General features: G+C 38.8%; 1 protein-coding gene across 1 annotated transcript in view; it reads left to right on the top strand.

Moving 5' to 3' along the window:
- Nucleotides 1-22383, top strand: part of LOC129718544 (uncharacterized) — a 435671-nt gene that overhangs the window by 315296 nt on the left and 97992 nt on the right. Inside the window, exon 5 of the mRNA XM_055669415.1 lies at nt 16659-16792. Coding sequence (XP_055525390.1) covers nt 16659-16792 — 134 coding nt within the window. The remainder of the gene's footprint in view (nt 1-16658; nt 16793-22383) is intronic.

Below are 22383 nucleotides of genomic sequence, written 5' to 3'. Positions count from 1 at the left end.
GTTGTAAATTTTTAAAACGATCGTAGCTCTTCATCGGAACATCGAAAATCTGCTGGACTTTCACTAGAAAACCGAGGAAAGACTAATTAATCACTTTACTATTGTGAACAAATGAAAACACGTAAGTTTCACGAGTTTTTCACTATTTTCCGTGGAATAAAAATTACATCAAATTGCGCGTTCACGAAAATATTCTTTGTTTTACTTACAAATTTGACAGTTTGCTTGCTGAAAACCGATAATGCAACTCAAAAGCATTAACACACTATAAAGAAGGTATTCGCATCACTCAACTATCATAATACATTCTAGTTTGTGAAAGTGAAAGTGTCCATCTTACCCGCAGTGTCCGTCTTTACCTACTTTCCCCTAAGCTTCGTTTTCCCCCATATCGTTATCAGCAGCAAGCTGAATGCGACTCGCAGTGTAGGCATTCAATGAGTGACTAACAAAACTGCACACAGAGACGGCTTACCTTTCAAGGTAGTACCGCATAGTACGCATAGTCTCGCACGGTTCTGTTTCTCTACCGCATCCGTCTGACTGACCACCAACAGACGGGGATTATCTCGAGCCAGGCGTCTGTTTTCATTTCCGTCTCATGTCCTGGCGTCTATGGATCATTCCAGCAAACCGAAGGCATGTGGTTTGGAAGGACCTGTTCACACATCTTGAAGCAAACTGCACCGTAGCGAAACCACACGGGACGTATAACGTATTGTCGCTCTGAGCAAATTTAACGAAGCTGGTTGAAAATGAACGCTATTAACAGGAGAAAGACGGTGCCACGTGTTAATTCAAAGTGTTTACCTTTGTGCGCTGACGATTTGTATAGTTGAACATAGAACACTACAGTAGTGCTGATAAAAATTATTTTCGCTTTCGGTATTCGTCATAAACTACAGTGAAAATAGGTAAAATATTTTTTTCAGCATGACATTTCCGATTTCGCTGAAATTTTTCACAGATGTTCCTTTTTGATTAAAAGGTCTGATAAAAAGGCCCATGGATTTAAATTTTCTATATCAGAAAAACGATTTGTTCCATTTAAGGGGTTATATACCTTTTTAGTTTTCAAAAAACCGGAAAAATTTTTATTACATTATCTTCAAATACAACATCTTGAGAATATTTCCACAAATTTTCATAAAGATCTGAGCAATAGGAAGAAAGTTAGAGCGATTTGCAACGAGCCTCGCCACGGTCGCATAAGCTAAACTTGAAACTTTACACGCGATTATCTCGGAATGGTTTTTTCCGGAAAATGACTTTGCCGTGATCCTGATTGCGGGGAAACTACTTAACCGATTTCCTCCATCTTTTTTTTTAAATTTTCGTTATAAAATTCGCCGGTCCTTGAACGATCGCTTTTTGAAACATACAGTTACATTTTGCCGCAAAACATTTTTTAATGCAATTTTTTGCACTCAAAACGTGCATTTTTTGGGAAAAACGTTCCCGTTTGCACTGAAAACAAAATACTCATAAAAGCGATTGTTCAAGGACCCGGCACACTTCTAAACTAATGAAATAATATGAGTTTTTTGATTCCGCTTGACCCGCTGAGTCTCTATCAGGATCACCGCAAGCCTCTGCAAAAAAAAAGCGCTTCGGGGAAACGGCCATTACTCCAGTAATAATTGGTATATCTCAAAATCAAACGCATTTTCTTGTTGTTGATAAACTGTACTTTCAGAAAAATACCACCTTGATGCAATGAAAATGGTGCTATGCACTTAAAAATAAATTCAAACTTCCCTCATTTTTCTCGACCAAAAAGGTATATAACCACTTAAATGGTGTCTTTGGCAAAGTTGTAGGTAATAAAATTGTTGTTCTAAAAAAATAGCCTCACATAATACGGGATGGTTGTTCGTCAAAACTTTTACGGCTGAAATATCAAATACTAGCTTACCCGACAAACTTTGTCCCGCCCATTTTTTTTCATCCACAGATTGATACGATTTATTTATAGTTTGCAAATGCATGACAAATCGGGTATTAGATACGTTTATACTCAAAAGGCAAATCGTTTGAAGTCAGGGCTGGCGGTTCATGTGAGTAGTATGGGTAATAGTACCCACTCGTAAAATATCCATGTGGGTACTTACCCACACGGAACTTACTGAAAAAAATTCAAAAAAATGTAATGTTGCGAGTGACAGATTTTTTGATGGATATTGTTGAGCGAGAGGTTTTAAATCTACAGATTTATGTACATTTGTAAAGTTTCTCAGGAAAAGGATTATTTTTTTTAATTGTATCATCAACGATAGAAAATTTCGTTTATGATAGAGTTCTAAATTTTATTTACGATAGAATTTTAAAGTTTTGTTTTCTAGTAAAAAATTCCCATGCCAAATTTGAGCTCAATCGGGAAATAGACCCTCAAAGCGATCAGAGTTACAGTTCATTGATCGATGAAAGAAATGTTCGTGCTGAGAGTGTCTTCTGGTCAAAAATATAAGACTTCCACGACTGTAAGTGAAACCTTATCAGAAGTTAGATTAGGCTCAAATTTTGGATGGAGACTTTTTTCGAGAAGACAAAATTGTTTAGCCCTAACGTTAGTTAAGAAAATGCTCAAAAATGCCGATTTTTCATGGGTTTACCTATACACACTGTGACGAATCTACCCATGCAGCATCATTCATAGTAAGCCATGAGAAAAAAAATGACTCGAACTCTAACCGTAATGGTGAAAACAGTGGAGCTACTCCACTCAAAAGTATGCGCGATCAAAGAACGTTACCCCGCCGGGTTGAATGCGGACATCGTACGGAAAAGGGACACTGGTTACGCTTGTTTCGGTATCTACAACATTTTGGCACTGTTGGACTACAATCAAAGCATCGAAAGAAAGACCGGTTCCGGACGGCCGACGACCTTGAGCCACAAGAAGCTCCAAGGAATGCTAAAGAGGAAGACCGAGGGAAAAGTGGCTACATCGCTGCGTACGCTTGATCGGAAGGTTGGTGCAACCGGCCAAACATGAACATCAGAAAGCGACAGTCCCGTCCATTGGTCTCGGAGGTAAGCCGCAGGCAATAACGCAGTGGCAGCGGCTGAATACTATGGTCGAGTCGATTTTTTCGGCGAATTGCGACGTGATGGTGGTGGTCGACGTCGAGACCTATCTGGCAACCACCTGCAGGGCACTCCGTATTTCACTTCCCCCACGAATGAAGTAAGCCCTGAGGTGAAATTTATTTCACACACCGAGTTCCCAAAGAAGATGCTGCTGTGGCTGACAATCAGCGAGAAGCTCAGTACAGGCCGTGAACGGGGAAATTTATAGTACGAGTGCCTACCGGATGTTGAGTCGTTCGTCAAGAAGTACCATAGGAGCGAAAACGCTGTGCAATGTCCGGATCTGGTGTCGGCCCACTACTCGAAGCAATCATTGGAGGAGTTGAAGCGGCTGAAATCAATGCGGTACCAAGGGTGTGTCCCATCCAGAGTTTCTGGACGAACCAAAAATTGAGGAGAGATTGATAAATAAAACAAAAAAGAGCTCAAAAACATGCCTACACGCATGTTTTCGTCCACCATGGCGAATGTTCCGGTAAAATCCCGGAAAGCCACTCGCACTACCCACTTGGGAAAATAATGTGATGCCGGCCCTGTTTGAAATGATTAGTTGTATCGAAACGAGAACATCCTCGTCCTAGAATTTGTCTTAAAGTATCGTTGGTGTTACCACTGGCAACTCTTCCCATGGTACACCAACCTAAAGGATACTGTGATAAAATAATGACAAGCTACTTTAGACGTCAGATAATTTAGATAAAATATTAAAAAACTAAGAATCATAAGAAGAAGAAAAAGGAAGTAAGAGAGATAAAGTTAATTCTTTAGTGGTAGGTACATTCGCAACGTGTATGCGAAATTAATTACAAAATTCCATTTATGAAACTAAATCTTTGTTGCCTACTAGATAAAAAAGGTAAAACATATAAAATAATAATATCTAGTAATAAAAAATATACTATCCTTACAGAACTAAACTTAAAGTAGAAGGTAATCGCTAACCCTAACCTAAAGTTAACTTTGTTCGTGGGATAAGTAAACCGTAATCCACTGGATTTGTACGTAAATTTCTGAAAAATCCTATTAATCGAATTAATAAAACAATATTTGCAGCTTAAAGCATTACGCTAAACAGAATTAGTGCGTTTTACCTATTCGTCCCGCAACAAAACTTTAAGAAATCCATTTGAGATGAATGATCAGAATGAAAGCGTTCAGGAGAAAACGGTGGACAACAGCAACGTTTTTAGTTGTACTGCCTGTCAAAGGGCGGACTCTGCCGATGATCTCGTTGCTTGTGATATGTGCGGTGGCACTACTCGTGTGCCGGAGTGACCGACTCCGTTGAAACTACAAAATGGTATTGTGCTTCTTGTTTCCCACAACCAGCAAAATCAGTGTCTATCGCCTCGTCAGCAGCTTCACGAAAAGCTCGCTTAGAACTGCATTTAAAGCGCCTGGAAGAGCAACGAGAGCTTGACAAGAAACTATTAGAGCTGGAACTGGAGAAAAAATATGTAAAGGAAAAATATCAGTTGATGGAAGATACGCTGCTCGAAGATTTCGAAACTCGCAGCGTACGTAGTCGGATCTACGATATTGAGAGTCGAACGAAACAAGTCGCTGAGTGGGTGGATGGACAAGCAGCAGTGCAACCAAATTCGGATGAGCGAAGCGCTGTCAATCCGCCACACAACAATGCAACCACATCTAAATTAATCCCAGCCGTACACGTCACGAGCACCAAAGAAGGCACAGTAAGAGGGATAAGCGGTGAGAATAGAGCTCCGCCACTCATTCCCGAAAGTGTTGTCAATCGTTCACCCAAACAAACGCTCAAAGATTGCCACAATACTCAGCGACCGACTGAGCAATCAACCTTGAAGTAGCTAAATGAACTGAAAGAGCAGCTGCGGTTATGTCAGCTGCAGATGCAACAACAATGCACCTCTATTTCTTCGCGCCCAGCAGTTACCACGAATGGAGCAGGTACTAAAGTGCTTCCAGTGAAAAATTTTAATTCACCATCGATGATTGGAAGCGGTCGACCCACACTACGGTCTCATACGACCGGCCATAATCCTACAGCGATACCGGGAGTGATCAGTAACGAGCGGCAACAAGAGCCGTCCGTTCCTAGACAGAATCGAAATGTACTTGATCAGGAACAACAAGCCGATCACTTCTCAGTTGAGCAGCAGCGAAATCCGCACGCGTTTCCAACTCCACCGCAAATGATAGGTTCAATTCCAACTGCTAATTCGACTACACCTTTTTCACAAGACCCGTCCCCAAGGCAGCTAGCAGCTCGGCAAGTAATGCCTCGAGATTTACCAGAATTCACTGGTGATCCCGAAGAATGGCCGCTGTTCTTCTGCAGCTATAATAATACTACTTCGGCCTGTGTTTACAATAATGCCGAAAATCTCACTCGACTGCAACGTTGTTTAAAAGGACCCACACTGAGGGCGGTTAGATACTTCCCGATGGTACCAGAAACAGTTCCAGATGTTATGAGAACCCTAGAGACACTTTTTGGCCGTCCTGAGATAATAATCAATAAGCTCATCAAAAACGTTCGTGAAACTCCCGCTCCGAGAGCGGAGAAGCTGGAAACACTGATCGAATTCGGAATGGCTATACGAAACCTAACCCAGCATCTAATCGCCGTAGATCAGATATCGCACCTTTCCAATCCTATTCTTTAACAGGAAATAGTAGACAAACTTCCTGCCAGTATTAAGCTGCAGTGGGCTGAGCATCTTCAGAATTGCCAAGTAGTAACGTTGCAAAATTTAAGCGAATTTATGACGACGGTTATTGACTCCGTCAGTAAAGTTGTGATGTATGTTGGCAAACCGATACAGGGGAATGAGATGTCAAGAGCGCGGGAGAGAGGATTTGTTCATGCTCACATTGAAACGGGTGAGAAAGAAGGAGTGCGTGCAGTAGTTAAAAGTTGTCCTGTTTGTAATAAAGATGGCCATCGTGTAACAGATTGTGCCGCTTTCAAAAGGGGTAGCACTGAAAATCGATGGAAAACTGTTACTACGCTGAAGCTGTGCCGTAGTTGCCTGAATTTTCATGGTCGCCGGGCATGTAGGAAAACCTCCCGCTGTGGTGTTAACGGATGTGAACTACGTCACCATGCGTTACTTCATTCTACGCCTTCTTTACCCGCAAGAATTTCAACTACTAATCAGCATTTCGAAAACCACACCTACCATCACAACGGACAGTCGGTGTTGTTTCGGATTGTGCCAGTGATGCTGCATGGCACATCTAAGTCTTCGAAAGTATTTGCCTTTCTCGACGAAGGTTATTCGGCGACCCTCATGGAACATAGCCTTGCAAAAAGTCTTGGAATCGAAGGGCCAAATGCTCCGTTGTGCTTAAAGTGGACAGCAAACATGTCTCGATTAGAGTCGGAATCGCAGCTTATTTCTTTAGACATATCTGCAGTGGGTGGGAAAAATCGCTATAATCTGTCAAATGTGAGCACTGTTGAAAGTCTCAACTTGCCTTCACAGACACTACATGTCGGAGAGCTGCAAAATAAATTTCGTCACCTACAAGGTCTGGCCATTCAAAGCTACGAGAATGTGACACCACGTCTATTAATAGGACTTCGTGACCTTAGTCTCGCTGTACCACTGGAAACGATAGAAGGAGATCATGGACCGATTGCAACTAGAACGCGGTTAGGTTGGTGCCTTTACGGAAGCCTCGGCCATCAGTTTCAATCAGAAGAAAGCAACTACCATATATGCGAGTGCGACATGAACGAAAAGCTCAGTGTCATGATGAGAGAATATTTTAATGCAGATTACGAGGGTGTGAAGACAACGCCTCTGCTCGATTCCGAAGAAAATAAAAGAGCACGTTGGATTATGGAAGAAACAACTTCTAGAGTCGGTGAACGGTACCAAACTGGTTTGATATGGCGATACGATGAAATTGATCGGCCGGATAGCTTTCCAATGGCTCTACAACGTCTTAAATTTCTGGAACGCCGAATGCAAAAGGATAGTGCTCTAAATGAGAACGTACATCGTCAGGTTCGCGAATATCAAGAGAAGAGCTACGCTCATAGAGTGACGGAGGAAGAATTACTCATGGCCAATCCAAACCGAGTGTGGTATCTTCCCGTTAGTGCTGTGACTAACCCGAACAAGCCAGGAAAATTTCGCTTGGTGTGGGATGCGGCAGCGAAAGTTCGCGGTATCTCACTCAATAGCCTTCTTTTGCCTGGCCCAGATCTGCTGATACCGCTACCCTACGTCTTGTTCCGCTTCCGCCAATTTCCTGTAGCGGTTTCTGGTGACATCAAAGAGATGTTTCACCAGATCCGCATCATCGAGCCAGACCGCCATTCTCAACGGTTTCTATGGCGTGACAGTCCTGAGCAACAGCCTCAGATATTTCTCATGGACGTTGCGACTTTTGGAGCTACGTTCTCCCCATCTTCCGCACAATTCGTAAAAAACAAAAATGCGGAAGAATTTGCGAAATTGTACCCTAGAGCGGTAAACGATATTATAAAATCACACTATGTGGACGACTATCTCAGTAGTTTTGAAACGGTCGAGGAAGCAAAAAAGGTAGCAGAAGAGGTAAAATTAGTACACTCAAAAGTGGATTTGAAATCCGGAATTGGGCCTCTAATAGTAGGACTGTGTTGGAGTACTTAGGCGGAGCGTCCTTTCGGAAAGAGATTGCTTCGCTTATCGATTCGGGAGCGAGACCAACGAAACGACAGATTCTAAAATGTTTCATGAGCCTATTTGACCCACTCGGACTTTTGGCATCATTCCTGGTTCACGGTAAGATCATGATGCAAGAAGTGTGGCGAACAAAAATCCAGTGGGATGAGCGAGTTAACGATCACATATACGATCGATGGAAGAAATGGATCGCACTATTTCACCTCGTTCAGAAGGTGTACTTTCGACGCTGTTATTTTATGAACGCAAGCACCAGTGTTTACGGCACTTTACAGGTCCATGTGTTTGTTGATGCAAGCGAGGATGCTTATTCCGCTGTGGTATATTTCCGTGTTGAGAGGCCGGATGGAACCGTTCAGTGCACGCTGGTAGCCGCGAAAACGAAAGTTGCACCTATTCGGCACGCCACCGTACCTCGACTAGAATTGATGGCCGCTGCATTGGGGGTGCGGCTTGCAAATTTCATCATCAATGGCCATTCTGTAACTGTTCGTCGGAAAGTTTTCTGGTCCGATTCGAGAACAGTTTTGGCTTCGATTGAATCCGAACACCGCCGTTATAGACAATTTGTTGCTTGTCGAGTCAGCGAGATTCTGTCATCAACGAATGCTAACGATTGGAGGTGGGTGGCGAGTAAACTTAACGTGGCAGATGAAGCCACAAAATGGGGCAAAGGACCGTGTTTTGATTCCACCAGCCGCTGGTTTCAAGAGCCAGAGTTCTTGTACTCGGATGAAAAACATTGGCCACAAACGACAGAGGAAAACTCTACCAGCGAGGAGTTACGTGCCTTTTTTTCCATCAAATAGTTCCAGTATCACTAATAAAATTTGAACGCTTTTCAAATTAGTATCGCTTGCTAAGAGCAGTAGCATACGTGAGGCGTTTTGTGAACGCGTGCAGAAAGAAGACGCAGGAACCTTTCACGAGGGAAATTCTGACCCAACAAGAATTACATGATGCTGAAAACTTGATTTGGAGGATTGTGCAGTTAGACGCATATGCAGACGAGATTACCGTCATTCGAAAAAATGAGAGCTTGCCATTTCATGAACATGAATCGCTCGAAAAATCTAGTGTGCTATTAAAACTTACACCAGCTCTAGATGATCAAGGCGTCCTGCGTGTTGACGGTCGCATAGGTGCCTTGCAGTTAGTTTCGGCGGACCAAAAGTGCCCAATCATACTGCCAAAACACCATCGCGTGACCCTTTTGGTTATAGACAGTTACCACAGGAAGTACCTACATGCCAACTATGAGACGGTGGTTAATGAAGTGCGTCAACGCTTTTATGTACCACGATTGCGAGTTTTAGTGAAAACGGTATCAAATCGCTGTCAGTGGTGTAAACTAAAAAAAAACACATCCATCCGTGCCTAGAATGGCACCACTACCGGCGGCGAGACAGCCCCCTTTCATTCGTCCCTTTAGTTATGTCGGCTTGGACTATTTTGGCCCGATCACTGTGAAAGTTGGGCGTGCAAATGCTAAGAGGATACTGTGGTAAAATAATGACAAGCTTCTTTAGACGTCAGATAATTTAGACAAAATATTAAAAAACTAAGAATCATTAGAAGAAGAAAAAGGAAGTAAGAGAGATAAAGTTAATTCTTTAGTGGTAGAAACATTCGCAACGTGTATGCGAAATTAATTACAAAATTCCATTTATGAAACTAAATCTTTGTTACCTACTAGATAAAAAAGGTAAAACATATAAAATAATAATATCTAGTAATAAAAAATATACTATCCCTACAGAACTAAACTTAAAGTAGAAGGTAATCGCTAACCCTAACCTAAAGTTAACTTTGTTCGTGGGATAAGTAAACCGTAATCCACTGGATTTGTACGTAAATTTCTGAAAAATCCTATTAATCGAATTAATAAAACAATATTTGCAGCTTAAAGCATTACGCTAAACAGAATTAGTGCGTTTTACCTATTCGTCCCGCAACAGTTGGTTTCAGATACTTTTCGTCAAATCTTGTCTGCTTCAGGTTTTGAAGCATGTTTCGTTGGATAGTTCAAAACTTCGTCGTGATTATTTCTACAATCTACTGATTTATTCATACAATATGTTAATTTCGCATCGAATTTCGTTTCGAAAGATATTTTTCGTATCGTTGAAATTTTCGTTTTTCGCCGCCAGCATTTCAAGTGCACTTAATCATGGGACGCATGATTATGAATGATATTCTGGAACACATTTCTAATGAGTTTCTCTTTAGTCGATTTTCTAATTGTTTCTCTATGTCACTAACAAAATTAAATGATCAGAAAAACAATGCCACGACCGCATAAGGCTGTTTTTTATATTAAATGCATTATTGCATTCGAGAGCAATCTAGAATCGTTAGTTCGAAACAAACTGATGCTTTTCAATGATTCTTTGAATTATGAGCCTTGTTATCATGATAGACTTTTTTGAACCAATATGTTAATGTCAAAAACTTTCATCAAAAAGTGTCCCTGAAAAGATTACAGATGACAATAGGTTTTTTTTGGTTTCTGTGAATCATCCTGATTGAGAAAATTCGAATATTGGATGGTATTCGGTCATTTTGTGCTATATTTCAGAGAGCGAAAGTCGGCATATTAGAATTCAAAATGGAATTTTGAGTCAATTTATGGCCTCTAGGCATCATTTTTGTTTCGAAATTACACATGGTGGGTGGTGTTCGGTCATTTTAGGCTGTTTTCCAAAAACGGAAGTCGACATCTTACATTTCATTTACAGTTTATTTACAGTTTTATTTTTCAAAAAAATTGGTTGGAATATGTTTCATTTGTGTGGGACGACCTCACCCATCCTAAGTCGGAAGGGGTGCAAACCAACAAAGAAATGTTTCATGTACTCTAAACCCTCACTTTCTAAATTTTGTTCCATTTGCTTGATTTATCAAGAACCTTGAGTTATGTAGAAATTTGAGTTTTATTTGCAGTGGAGCCCTCCCTTTCAGAGAAAAAAGGGGTGTAGAACTACCATTAAAACATTTCCTGCCCCTAAAAACCTCCACATGTCAAATTTGGTTCCATTTGCTTGATTGGTTCTCGAGTTATGCAGGAATTTGGGGGGATCTCTCCCCCTCATTCCAGAGTGGGGTGGGGTGTCTTGTCATCATGAAAACATTTCTTGCCCCCAAAACCATAACGTGCTCCCTTCTAGAGGAGGGAGGGACATCGATCTACCATAAAAATGTGTGTTACTCCCGTTAACCACCACACGCTAATATTGGTTCCATTTGCTCGATTAGTTCTCGAGTTATACAGATATTTAGGTGCCCTGCCTTCTGGAGCAAGGAGGGATCTCATACTACCATGAAAATTTTTCTTTTCAAAACATCCTCATGCCCAATTTGGTTACATGCCCAATTTGGTTACTCCCTTCCAGAGAAGGGAGGGGTCTCAATCTATTACAAGAATCTTTCCCGGCCCCGAAAACCCTACCGATCTGCTCAGTTATTTCCATGTCTATATGGATCAGACAGACTGACAGAACTCAATTTTTATATGTAAAGATTAGAATAAACATTTCCTAAAGTGAAATATTTCCTTGAGATGCAGAAGCACTGAAAAATATCAGCTTCGTCATACAAAACTTAGAAATTAGGTTTTCACGCTGGTTTCGGAAGAAGTGTTGTTGGGATGGATTGTGGATTGTTAATTTTTCAGCTCAAAATCATTATTTACTTTCATTATCGAACAATAGCACATTTCCAAAAAAAATCATGGTTTTCGTGGGTGAGCAATTTATCGATTTCATCCCATTTCCATTGTAAGCTACACAGTATCAAAAAATGAAATTTCCATTTGATACAAATGAAAGCGATTTCTAGTCTAGTCTAGTCTACACTAACATAGTTAGTATTTGAAAGGATCCTGGAAAAGAATATTCACCATTGAAAAAAAAAGATTTCGTTACATTTTTCTTGTCAATGTCATAACATAATCACAATATAATCACAATTTAATCACAATATAATCTATGAACGGGGACAATCTGTACCAACCGATCCGTATGTAATAAGTAATAAAATTCGTTGGACGTGACAAAGCTAAGAAAGTACACTCCTTTGTTGACCAATTTCCTGGGATGGAACATAGGTATTCCCTCCTCATGTTCGGGTTTTGAAACCAAGGATATAGCGCCTTCACTCGCTTCAACTGTTACGGTTGGAATTTGAGTACTAACTCCAGTCCTAGCAACTTAGCTTATGGTTATAGCGCCATTACTCGCTCTCTGAAAAGAATATAAATTAGGAAATAAATTGGTCTATATCTCCTGTTTTTTGAGCAAAATTAATGGCTCCCCTCTGACACTTCGCGTGCGCTAACATGAGTCAACCACATCACATGGAACGAACTCACCATCCAAGATAACGTTCTTGTCGACATTCGGCCTTGCTGGACCCAAACTGCCACTGAAATCGAAACTAAAATTGCTTTGACCTTGAACGCCCGCAGCGACAACGATGAAATGATGGCGGCCATCCATTTGGATTTCTAAATTTTTCACTGATGTCACTGTCAATTTTTCCGTTGCGGCTTTTGTTACAAAACAACTCGACTCCGACCCAGAAATACTAGAGCAAGATCGCGCCAAATCACCGATGGTCGAATATCGACCATTTTTGATTTGAATGAAACTTTGCACACGTATTTGGCTTAGCCAACTTAGCATTTTTCACAGGTGGAGAGATTTTTTACACCTATGAGTTACATTCTAACAGGGCGTATGCCTTTTGGCATAGGTTTTATTCGAAGCATTGTAGCCCGAAAACCGTTGGTTGTATAGAAAAACTGTCTGAGAATGAGTTGCAGGGAATTAAAAATTCATCATAAAAGAAATACACACTGTACAAAAAAAAAATTTTTTTGACCAAAAAAAATTAAAAATAAACACTAAATTTCAATTTAAAAAAAAAGAGTTGAATTTTTTTTTTAAAGAAATTTTACGTTGATACGCAACTTTTAAAAAAAGTCCAGGATGGAGAAATGAAAAATTATTTTTTTATGGTAGATTAATTTTTTTAAGAAAATTCTAATTCAAAAATTTTTCAAAATATTTGTATTCTGATGATTTTAAAAGATGCAAAGAGTCATTTTGACTCAAAAAGCTCTTGGTAATAAACATTCTAAAGGCATTGGTTTTCGAGTTATTTCTAATTTAAGCTCGAAAAATTATTATTATTTCGGAAAATACACGTTTTTCTTAATTTGTCCATGGCTCTCCAGCAAAAACCATACGTTCATTGGAATGCTTGATCAAAAATATACAATTCATTCTTTGACAACAAAAAAAACAACTTTTATAAAACATTCGGCAAGAGGGAACGTGTAGGTAGGCTAAGTTTTAGCGCTTGAGCTATTTATCCAATCGTTTTGTTGTCAAAGAATGAATTGTAGAACGTAAGGTTTTTGCTGGAGAACCATGGACAAATTAAGAAAACGTGTATTTTCCGAAAAATATAATTAATTTATCGAGCTTAAATTTAAAATAACTCGAAAACCAATGCGTTTAGAATGTTTACTACCAAGAGCTTTTTGATTCAAAATGACTCTCTGCATCTTTTAAAATCATCAGAATACAAATATTTTGAAAAATGTTTGAATTAGAATTTTTATAAAAAAATTAATCTACCATAAAAAATTGTTTTTCATTTCTCCATCCTGGACTTTTTTTTTTAAAGTTGCGTATTAACGTCAAGTTTGTTTAAAAAAAATAAGAAAAAAATTCAACTCTTTTGTTTTCAAATTGAAATTTAATGTTTATTTTTAATTATTTTTGGTCAAAAAAATTTTTTTTTTTGTACAGTGTATATTTTTTTATGGTGCATTTTTAATTCCCTACAACTCATTCTCAGACAGTTTTTCTATACAACTAACGGTTTCTGGGCTACAATGCTTCGAATAAAACCTATGCCAAAAGGCATACGCCCTGTTAGAATGTAACTCATAGGTGTAAAAAATCTCTCCACCTGTGAAAAATGCTAAGTTGGCTAAGCTAAATACGTGTGCAAAGTTTCATTCAAATCAAAAATGGTCGATTAAATTTTCGCGTATTTCCAGGCGATTTGAAATGATTTTGCTCACTACCAAACGCTAGTGGGGCTCTGATGCTACCACGAACGCCTGTTTCTAATATTCCGCTGGAGGTTTAAAGGACATTATGCCGAATCGATCTGGGATGGCATTTCTTCTATTCCTGAATCACTTTAATGACAACACCTCAAGCACGTAACAATAAAACACTATTGCACTACTGGTAATTTAGAAAATGTACCACAAGGAACATAATTTTCGAATTTTTCTAGTGAAATTAAAACCACGTCAAAAATTTACGTCTTTTCGCGCTCTTGGCTTGCTGCGATCCAATGAAAGCACGTAACGGTTTCCAGCACATACAGGAAAAAACATATACAAATACACCGTTGATAACGCACAATACAGAATCGTTTTAAATCATGCACGTTTGAAATTTGTACGTTAAGTTATATAAACCTAAAGCTTTGAATTTAAATTTGCATGCAAATTAACAATAAATTTATTTACATTGCATGTGAATATAATGCCACACGGAATATTACATGGTTTTTAATGCTCCATTTATGTGCATTTAACTAAGTGAAAATTTTTTTACTGTGTAGAGTATCTCACCCAAAATGACCTCTGGATTTCTCTCTACACTATTCCAGCATAATTTACAGGGTGTCATCGTGAAAGTGATACACTCAGTCTATATCTATAAATGCGAATGTCTGTCCGTCTGTTAACTATAGACTCAAAAGCTACTGAGCCGAATGCCGTGAAAATTTGTACATAGCAGTATTCAAGTACAGGGAGTATCACAAATATATTCGTTTTGCTTCAACTCATAAGCATAGGTAAGGAGGGTTAATTTGTAGTTTATGAACGTGAAAACAATCTCTCCGATAACCGTGCAAATTTATATACAGATGATTTTTAGTATTAAGCGTGTTTTAGGACGTAACTGTGTCATTTGAGACTTTTTTTTTCTTCCTGTAAACTTTTATATCCTCGTTATACGGATCAAACAAACCATTAAGACGCCAAAAATATTTTTTAACGCTAATAGATACTTGGCACATGAGACTTTTCTAAAGTTTGATTTATGTCTGCACAAAATTCGGGACATCAACTTGTTCGCCGCTCTTTTTAATATCGGATTTATGTTTAGGGACAACCGTGCTTGCTTCCTCGAATCGTTTTATGATCCTGTACACGTAATCTGCTCAAATTCAGATTTGACAGCTTCCTCTTGATCTGCATGCTGTTCATTCCCGCAAGATACAAAATCTTGATTTATTCTCTATTTGAATCCATTGCAACATTACATTTTCCACATATAAGTGAACTATAAACATGTGTCGCTATCGAAGCAACCACAGCTTATTAACATGGTAGGCCTCCCGATGCAAACAGAGGCATTCAAATGTGTGTATCACTTTAACGGTGACACCCTGTAAACCAGCATGCCTTACACCAGGAATTGTTACTTAACCCTCACCTCACCAAACAGGCCTAAGCCGGGGTGTGGTCTTTGCTGTATGTAAGAGTCGTCTCCATTCCCCTCGGTTCATGGCTGCAGTTCGCCAGTAGGTTCCGCAGGTCGTCTTCCATCTGATCGATCCACCTTGCCCGCTGTGTTTTTTTAAGTTCATACTATTCAAAATTTTTGTTTAGATAGGGGAAGCAGAACTGAAATCTCAGCGCTCTGTAGATTGAAAAACTTTGGAAACTCCTTATCTTAAGGTTAAACGGTGTTGAAGCCACAAATGGCTTCGAACCACCATTTCGAGTTTCAAAAAGCATAAGACTCGAAAATAGCAAATGCGTTCCCTGTGAAAACACTATTTTATGTTTAATTCACCGCAGCAAACATAAAGTAGCGTTTTCTCAGGTGACGCAATAAATATTACCGAACCTTGTGCCTTCAAAAAATTCCAAAGTGGTGGCTCGGAGGTGGCCATTTGTGGCTTCAACATCATTGCACCTAAAGTGATTTTTTTTTTTGTTCAAAGTTACAGAATGAACCCTAGAAAGAATTACCATTTGGATGAAGTCCAAGTTTAAGTACGAGCCGTAACTTTTGTGCAATGCACTTTCTATAACCAATCCGAAGCGGAATCTTAAAAAAATCTAAGCAATAATCGGTTTATTTTTATAAACAACTTTTATGTTGCAACACCAAAAGCAACCCAAAGCGGATACAAGCAATGGAAATTTTGATCACTTTTTGTGGATTTATTGGGTTAGACCGCTTGAGATATGACATCCGGTGTACACCGAATTCACTGTTACCGAATGGGGGATGACAGTTGAATCTTTTACCTGACATACAGTGACGGTTAAAGTTGTCAGGAAAGTGTGATTTTGTTTCTATGAAAAAGGCTGTCCATTTTAAACGAGGAAGCATATATACCTATTAAAAGTTGAAAGTCTACCACCATAATCAAAAATCGTTTTGCATCGATTGTTTTGATAGGCAATTTAAAGCAAATAAAAACTCATTTGCTTGGACTCCAGCTTATCGTTTGTGGTTTCTATACATGGTGCTATACCTAAGTGGTTTCCGTATCCAACCGGGTCAAATTGAATTTTATTCCGAATGTTGAATGAATCCTAGCCAGAGCAATTTGCCGGTCAGCCTTCACCGGAAGCACTATTTTGAGGATTCATGATTGCCTGCTGTGCTGTCCAGAAGGAGTAACTGTTATCCACTTGAAATGATAACGGACAGCTTTAGACTCGTTTTTTTGTGATTCAGAAATTTCACAGCTTACAACACACATGCACAATGGGATTAGTTCTCACATATAGCCCACCGGAATTTTATGAATCGGATTAAAATACTATCCTCTTTTGGGTTTTCTTCTTTGCAGAGCTTCCCGACAGTGGTCCCACCCTGTGGACGGAACACAACCGGTATGAGGCAGGCGACGTGCTGAGGGCCAACTGTAGTTCACCCCCGTCTCGACCGAAAGCGGTCTTGAAATTGACGCTGAATAATATCGTGGTAAGATAATATCCTTCTATATCCAAGAGATTCCAGTTTACAGCGTTTTTGTGTCATTCGAGACTAATGGGTTGTATTTTGCATGCCGCGGCTGAGCGAAACACAAAAATTACCTCGGTCAAATAAAATAAAATTCGCTTTAGTCTAGAGAAGAGGGCAAGCTTCTTATGCACCAGTGTTTTGTTCATTCACCGAAAGATGAAACATTCGTTCCGTCATCGTATAACCGGCGTAGTCAGCGCACTGCAGCTTCCAGCTATTCTAAGCTCAGCTAACGACGGCGGCGACGACGACGGCGAGACGTCGGAGTTTAATTAAATTTTGCGCTTCAAAAACAAACAAAATTTAAATTAAGCTCCCGGCATCCGTCGTCCTCGATGACCAGTTTTTTTTTAGATATTTTTGCGCAAACTGTAAGAAAACAAAAGCTGCATTGTTTGAGAGGAAAATTCATTTTTTCGAAAGAGCTGGAAAGCTGAATAATTTTTTCCCAGTTTCCAAGACTAAAATGGTTTGTTTTCACATTTTTGCAATGATGGTGATCATGTGTACATACACACGAGTTTTTGCACATATTACCTGCGGTTAAGAAATAACCTATAAATTTGAAATGAAAGAAAAACTCACTTCATGGAATCGAACATACACACACACCAAAAAAACCGCTCCCAGTGTGCCAACCTTCGGCTGCAATCGATTGGAAACATTTAATAATATTTTACAAGCTGTGTTACACCAGCACCCGCTACCCATGTGGTAATTGCGGTTCACCAAACCAGCGCAATATTTCTCACCCGTATCGCAGTAAAACCGGATGACCATCCGCAATCGAAATTGCGACCAATCATCGGTAGCCTTGAGCTTGGAGTTCTGGGTAGCAGAATGTTGAAAAAAAAAAAATGAAATGTTCATTCGTACCACCGGACTGGAGCGCCAAATGCTTCCGACTGCCAGCACCGAATTGAATGAAGGTGCCCAGAAAACAAATTCCTATGTGAAGCAAAAATTTGGCTTGCCCCCGAGGTAGTGAGAGACGGTGATAAACCATAAGCTGGACGGTCTGCGGCTGGGAAATATCCTGGTCGCTGCAAGGCGAATAGTTTTCTCTCCGCCGAGGTCGTTATAGGGTAACCGCTACCAAGTTCGATCGCCGCTGGTTATTCCGTGACTAATGGCAAATAAAATTTAAACTTGCGAGTCCGTGTGTGTGTTGCATTCAGCTTATAATTTACAAATATATTTTCTGTGACTAATGAGACATATCCGGGCTAGGAACGTTGGTAGAAAGTGATAAATTCAAAGTTTTCGATTGATCTTTAAAATTACTCAATTCTCAAAAAGGATATGAATATAGGTGTTCTATCAGTTTGACTGTGATTCTGATTTCGATTTAGATTTGAATTGGGCGTTTCCGCGGAAAATAAGTAACCGACAATGTATTTAAAAAAATAAAATATTGTTTAGAAAACAATACATTCATACTCATAGGGAAAAGTCATCTGCCCTTTATCGAAAATAATTACTAATTTTCCTTGAAATCAATAACATTTTTTTCGTCTCGTTTTTCTGAAATTTCCGAACTATTTACCGTTGAATTGTACGATTGCTGCTCTGATTTTGATAATGAAACCCTACTATTCTAACTTTGAATCTGACTTCCCAAGCAACAATTGAAACATAATAAAAAAATAAATCGCGAAAATTTGTTACACTAACGAAATTCTGAGGTTTCAAAAAACATTATTCGTTACTACGATGAAATTGTTAAGATACAAGCAAAAACTAAAGTTGCATCGCTGCTTCAAAAAACTCAACACCAACAACGTAATTCGCGATGTTGGTTTTGTTGTTGAAACGTGTAAACGGCATTTGAAAATCTAACTTTCGCTGGATAGATCTAGTGGGCGGAGTATAAAAGTTGCCAACGTGATGCTCGCGAGATACACAAAACAAACACAAAATAATACTTCAAAAAGTTGCTGTCGTGTTCGCAAGTTTTGTAACAGCAACTTTTGCTCTAAACAACGTCTTCCATGGAAGGTAATAGTGTTTTGGGTGGGCGTCAGAGCGGCATATGGAAAAAAGTGAAAAGGAATGGAAGTTTTTATATGAAAAAGAAGGAAATGTTTCGAAATGCAATTATTGAAAATAGTTCTATCAACTCAATTAGTGCTAGTACTCTGTACACGCCCTGGGCTCGGGAAGATACCAGAGCTTTATCAACATCTAACAAGTCGAGGCTGACATCATATATCACCACCGATCAACCTATTCATTTTATTGGTGAATCAGAAGAGGTATATATGCCGCATGAATATGAAACAACACAACCCGAAATAACACTACCGGTAATTTCAAAACCAAAACAGTGTATGTACGAGTTTCGAAATGAGTTGAAAAGTTGGGCCATAGGTCATCAAATAAAGCACGACGCGCTATATTTAGTGTGATATTTTATAGGAGTCATTGCTCATAATGGATACGGATCATGTCTGAAATGCGTTACAGAAGGAGAGTATTCTCAAGAATATAATGCAATGATATTTCCTCAAATCGATGCGGCTCTAAGAACTGACCGCGATTTCCGAGCGCGGGTGTACCAAGGGCGCTATAAATATGACTGTATAGTGCAACAAATTTACGGTCTAGACATGATCAAAGATTTTCCCATTGGCGATTCTTTGCATCTATTGGGTTTAGGAATAATGAGAAGAATGATGAATGGTTGGAAAAATGGAACCCTGAATAATCACGATGCAAAATGGTCTGCAAAACAAATCGAGGAAGTTTCAAATTTCATCAAGATGTGCAAACTTCCGCGTGAGTTTCGACGACCTGTTCGAGGATTAGAGCATTACCTCGTTGGAAGGGCACAGAATTTAGAACATTTTTTCTTTATCTAAGTATTGTTATAGTTGACAAGTATTTTGCGAACAGGGTAATTTTCGATCATTTTTTAAATCTTTACTGTGCCATACATTTATGTACCCGACATGATCAATCCAGTGAAAACTACGGTGTTGCTCGACATTTAATCCGTGACTTTCTCCAAGGGATAAAAATTTAGTATGGAGAACAATTAATTTGTAGTAATGTTCACAATCTTGTGCATCTCTTAGATGATGTAGAAAGATTCAGCCCGCTTGATACATTTGATGCATATTCTTTCGAATCTAAATTACAACACCTGAAGAGAATGATCAGAAGCGGAAATCTGCCTCTATCACAAATTTCACGCAGAATTTCTGAAATTCAAAAAGATATGAATAGTAAAGCAAAACTTAACGTGAAAAGTTCCAAAGAAAAAATAACTTTGAAACACAAATGCGCTCATTACGAAAATATTGATAAACAACTTCTAACACTGTTGGGCCTTTCGCGCTATAGTGATTTTTCCGTGTACTCATTTATTGATTTTGGTGATTATTGTGTGAACACACAGTCAAGCTCAGACAAATGGATTTTAACGACAAAATGTGACGTAGTTAAAGTGGAGTATATTGTACAGAATAACATTGAAAACTCTATATCATTTTATGGACGCGCGTTAGATGATGCTACTGATTACTTTACAAGACCTATCAAATCATCTTCATTACAAATATATGGCAGCGATATGAAATTACGAGATTTACAGTTGTATAGATATAACAACCTCCTCGGAAAAATGTTTAGAATAATTTGTCATAGTGGAAAATCCCCTAAACATGTTATTCCACTCATTCATACATTAAAAACATAAATATCAAAAAAGTTATGGCAGTTGGTTTTATTTTATATGAGTAACAATAAATATAGTATATACAGATGATAATTTTTAAAAATTCAAATTTGACTACAATTTACAAAAAATCATTCACAGAAATCTGATTCTGAACTAGACGTATTGTTGAGAGGTTTTTTATATTTGAATATACTATCAGAGCTTACGTCACTATCATCAGTGTTTGAAAACTCACGACGTGATGTATTTGACAACTTTCGGTGATTTGATGAATCTTCTCTTTCATTTTAGGTAAAGGTAAAGAATTTATTATATTCTGAACGAGTTGATCATTTTCCGGTAGACTGACATGGTTTGTATCAATGATTTTAGAATCAAGCTGCGATATAGTGTACTGAGGGTTTACAGTCTGGCTCGTATTTTTAATGCTTTTACCTTGAATTGATTTGGAAGTGCTCATCTGCTTAGATTTCCGAGAATATGCTATTTTTCTGATACAAGTGTCTCCATGATATCGTTTGATCTCGGTATTTTTTTTTGTCGCAGATAATCTATGAATGCTTTTTCATTATCTTCCTCTGTGTACTCATAGTCGGCAGTATTGACGATATGCCAGATCAGTTTAACAAAGTTCGGAAAGTGTTTCTTAAAGCTAATGTTCAAATTACTTTCACTTTCCCCTTTACGTTTTCGTGAGTTCCCTTTCCACGAACTACCAACTAAAACAGTTGGCATCAAAAGGCGTCTCATCAATGTTTTAAAAAAAGGCGCTCCTTCGCGTTTGTCTGTCAGTTTATATATAGTCCGGAAATACCTTATACATTTAGATACATATTCTCGATCCTGCAGTTTTCTCTCCAGTAACAAAAGCTGTTCTTTGCATTCAATTTTTTCCTCCTTTTCAAACTCATCAAATTTCTCAATAACACTGGAGGTATTGTCTGGCGGAAACTTGGACGGAACTTCTTTCGTTTTCAAAAATTTGTCTATGTCTGCTGTAAACGACAAAATTTTTTGTAGAACCCCTTGTTGGGCATTCATACCCTCCTCCAGTTTATTGAGTCTTTGATGTAGTTGGTCCATTTTTCTATCCAAACTAGAAGATGAAAAATCCCAAGTAGTAGTATAACTATTTTCATTTGCAGTCTCTGGCTGTTTAACTGTCTCCGATATATTATCAATTTCCACCAAATATCCATCGTTTGTTGGCAAATAGTGTTTTCCATTTAGTTGAATTGTTCGAACTTCTGGTTGCTGTATTTGCTAGAAAATTTAAAAGCTGCAGAATCTTCTTCGCATTCTTCATTCTTTTTTAGATTCAACAGTATTTGTTTATTAAACATACCTCAACACCTTCTGAGATCGTTGGCATTGCTGCTGGAATCGTAGTTACGAAATTGTAATTGGCGTCTGGGTAAACCATTGACATATCCGTTTGTTAGTATGCTGTTGAGGTGACTATGGTTGCTTTTTGCTGCTTAGACGGGCTGACTATATTGACAGGCGGTAGTTGATCTAAAACACTCGTGTTATTACTCGTTGATAGCTATAATACATAAATACGCGTCCATAAAATGATATCATATGGATTGCATCCTCGGAGTCTGTTATTTGCTCTCAATTATTTAATACCTTCTCCGCTCCGGCAAAAGTCTTTTCACGAGCAACAACTTCACATTTTTGCGGGGTCCACGTTAGGTCTGGCGTATGTTGCTGTTATGATAAAAATACAGAAGTAAAATTAAAATTACTGTGAATATCTTTATCACGTTGAGGCGCTGATAAATTAAAGAAGCAGAAATCAAAACTGAGCGAAAAACTTGCCAGCGTTTCTAGAACAAACACCGTAAATAGTAGAAACTTGAGA

Source organism: Wyeomyia smithii, chromosome 1 (genome assembly GCF_029784165.1).
Source record: "Wyeomyia smithii strain HCP4-BCI-WySm-NY-G18 chromosome 1, ASM2978416v1, whole genome shotgun sequence".
In the NCBI taxonomy this organism is placed as follows: Eukaryota; Metazoa; Arthropoda; class Insecta; order Diptera; family Culicidae; genus Wyeomyia; species Wyeomyia smithii.
This window is presented reverse-complemented; position numbering and strand designations above follow the sequence as displayed.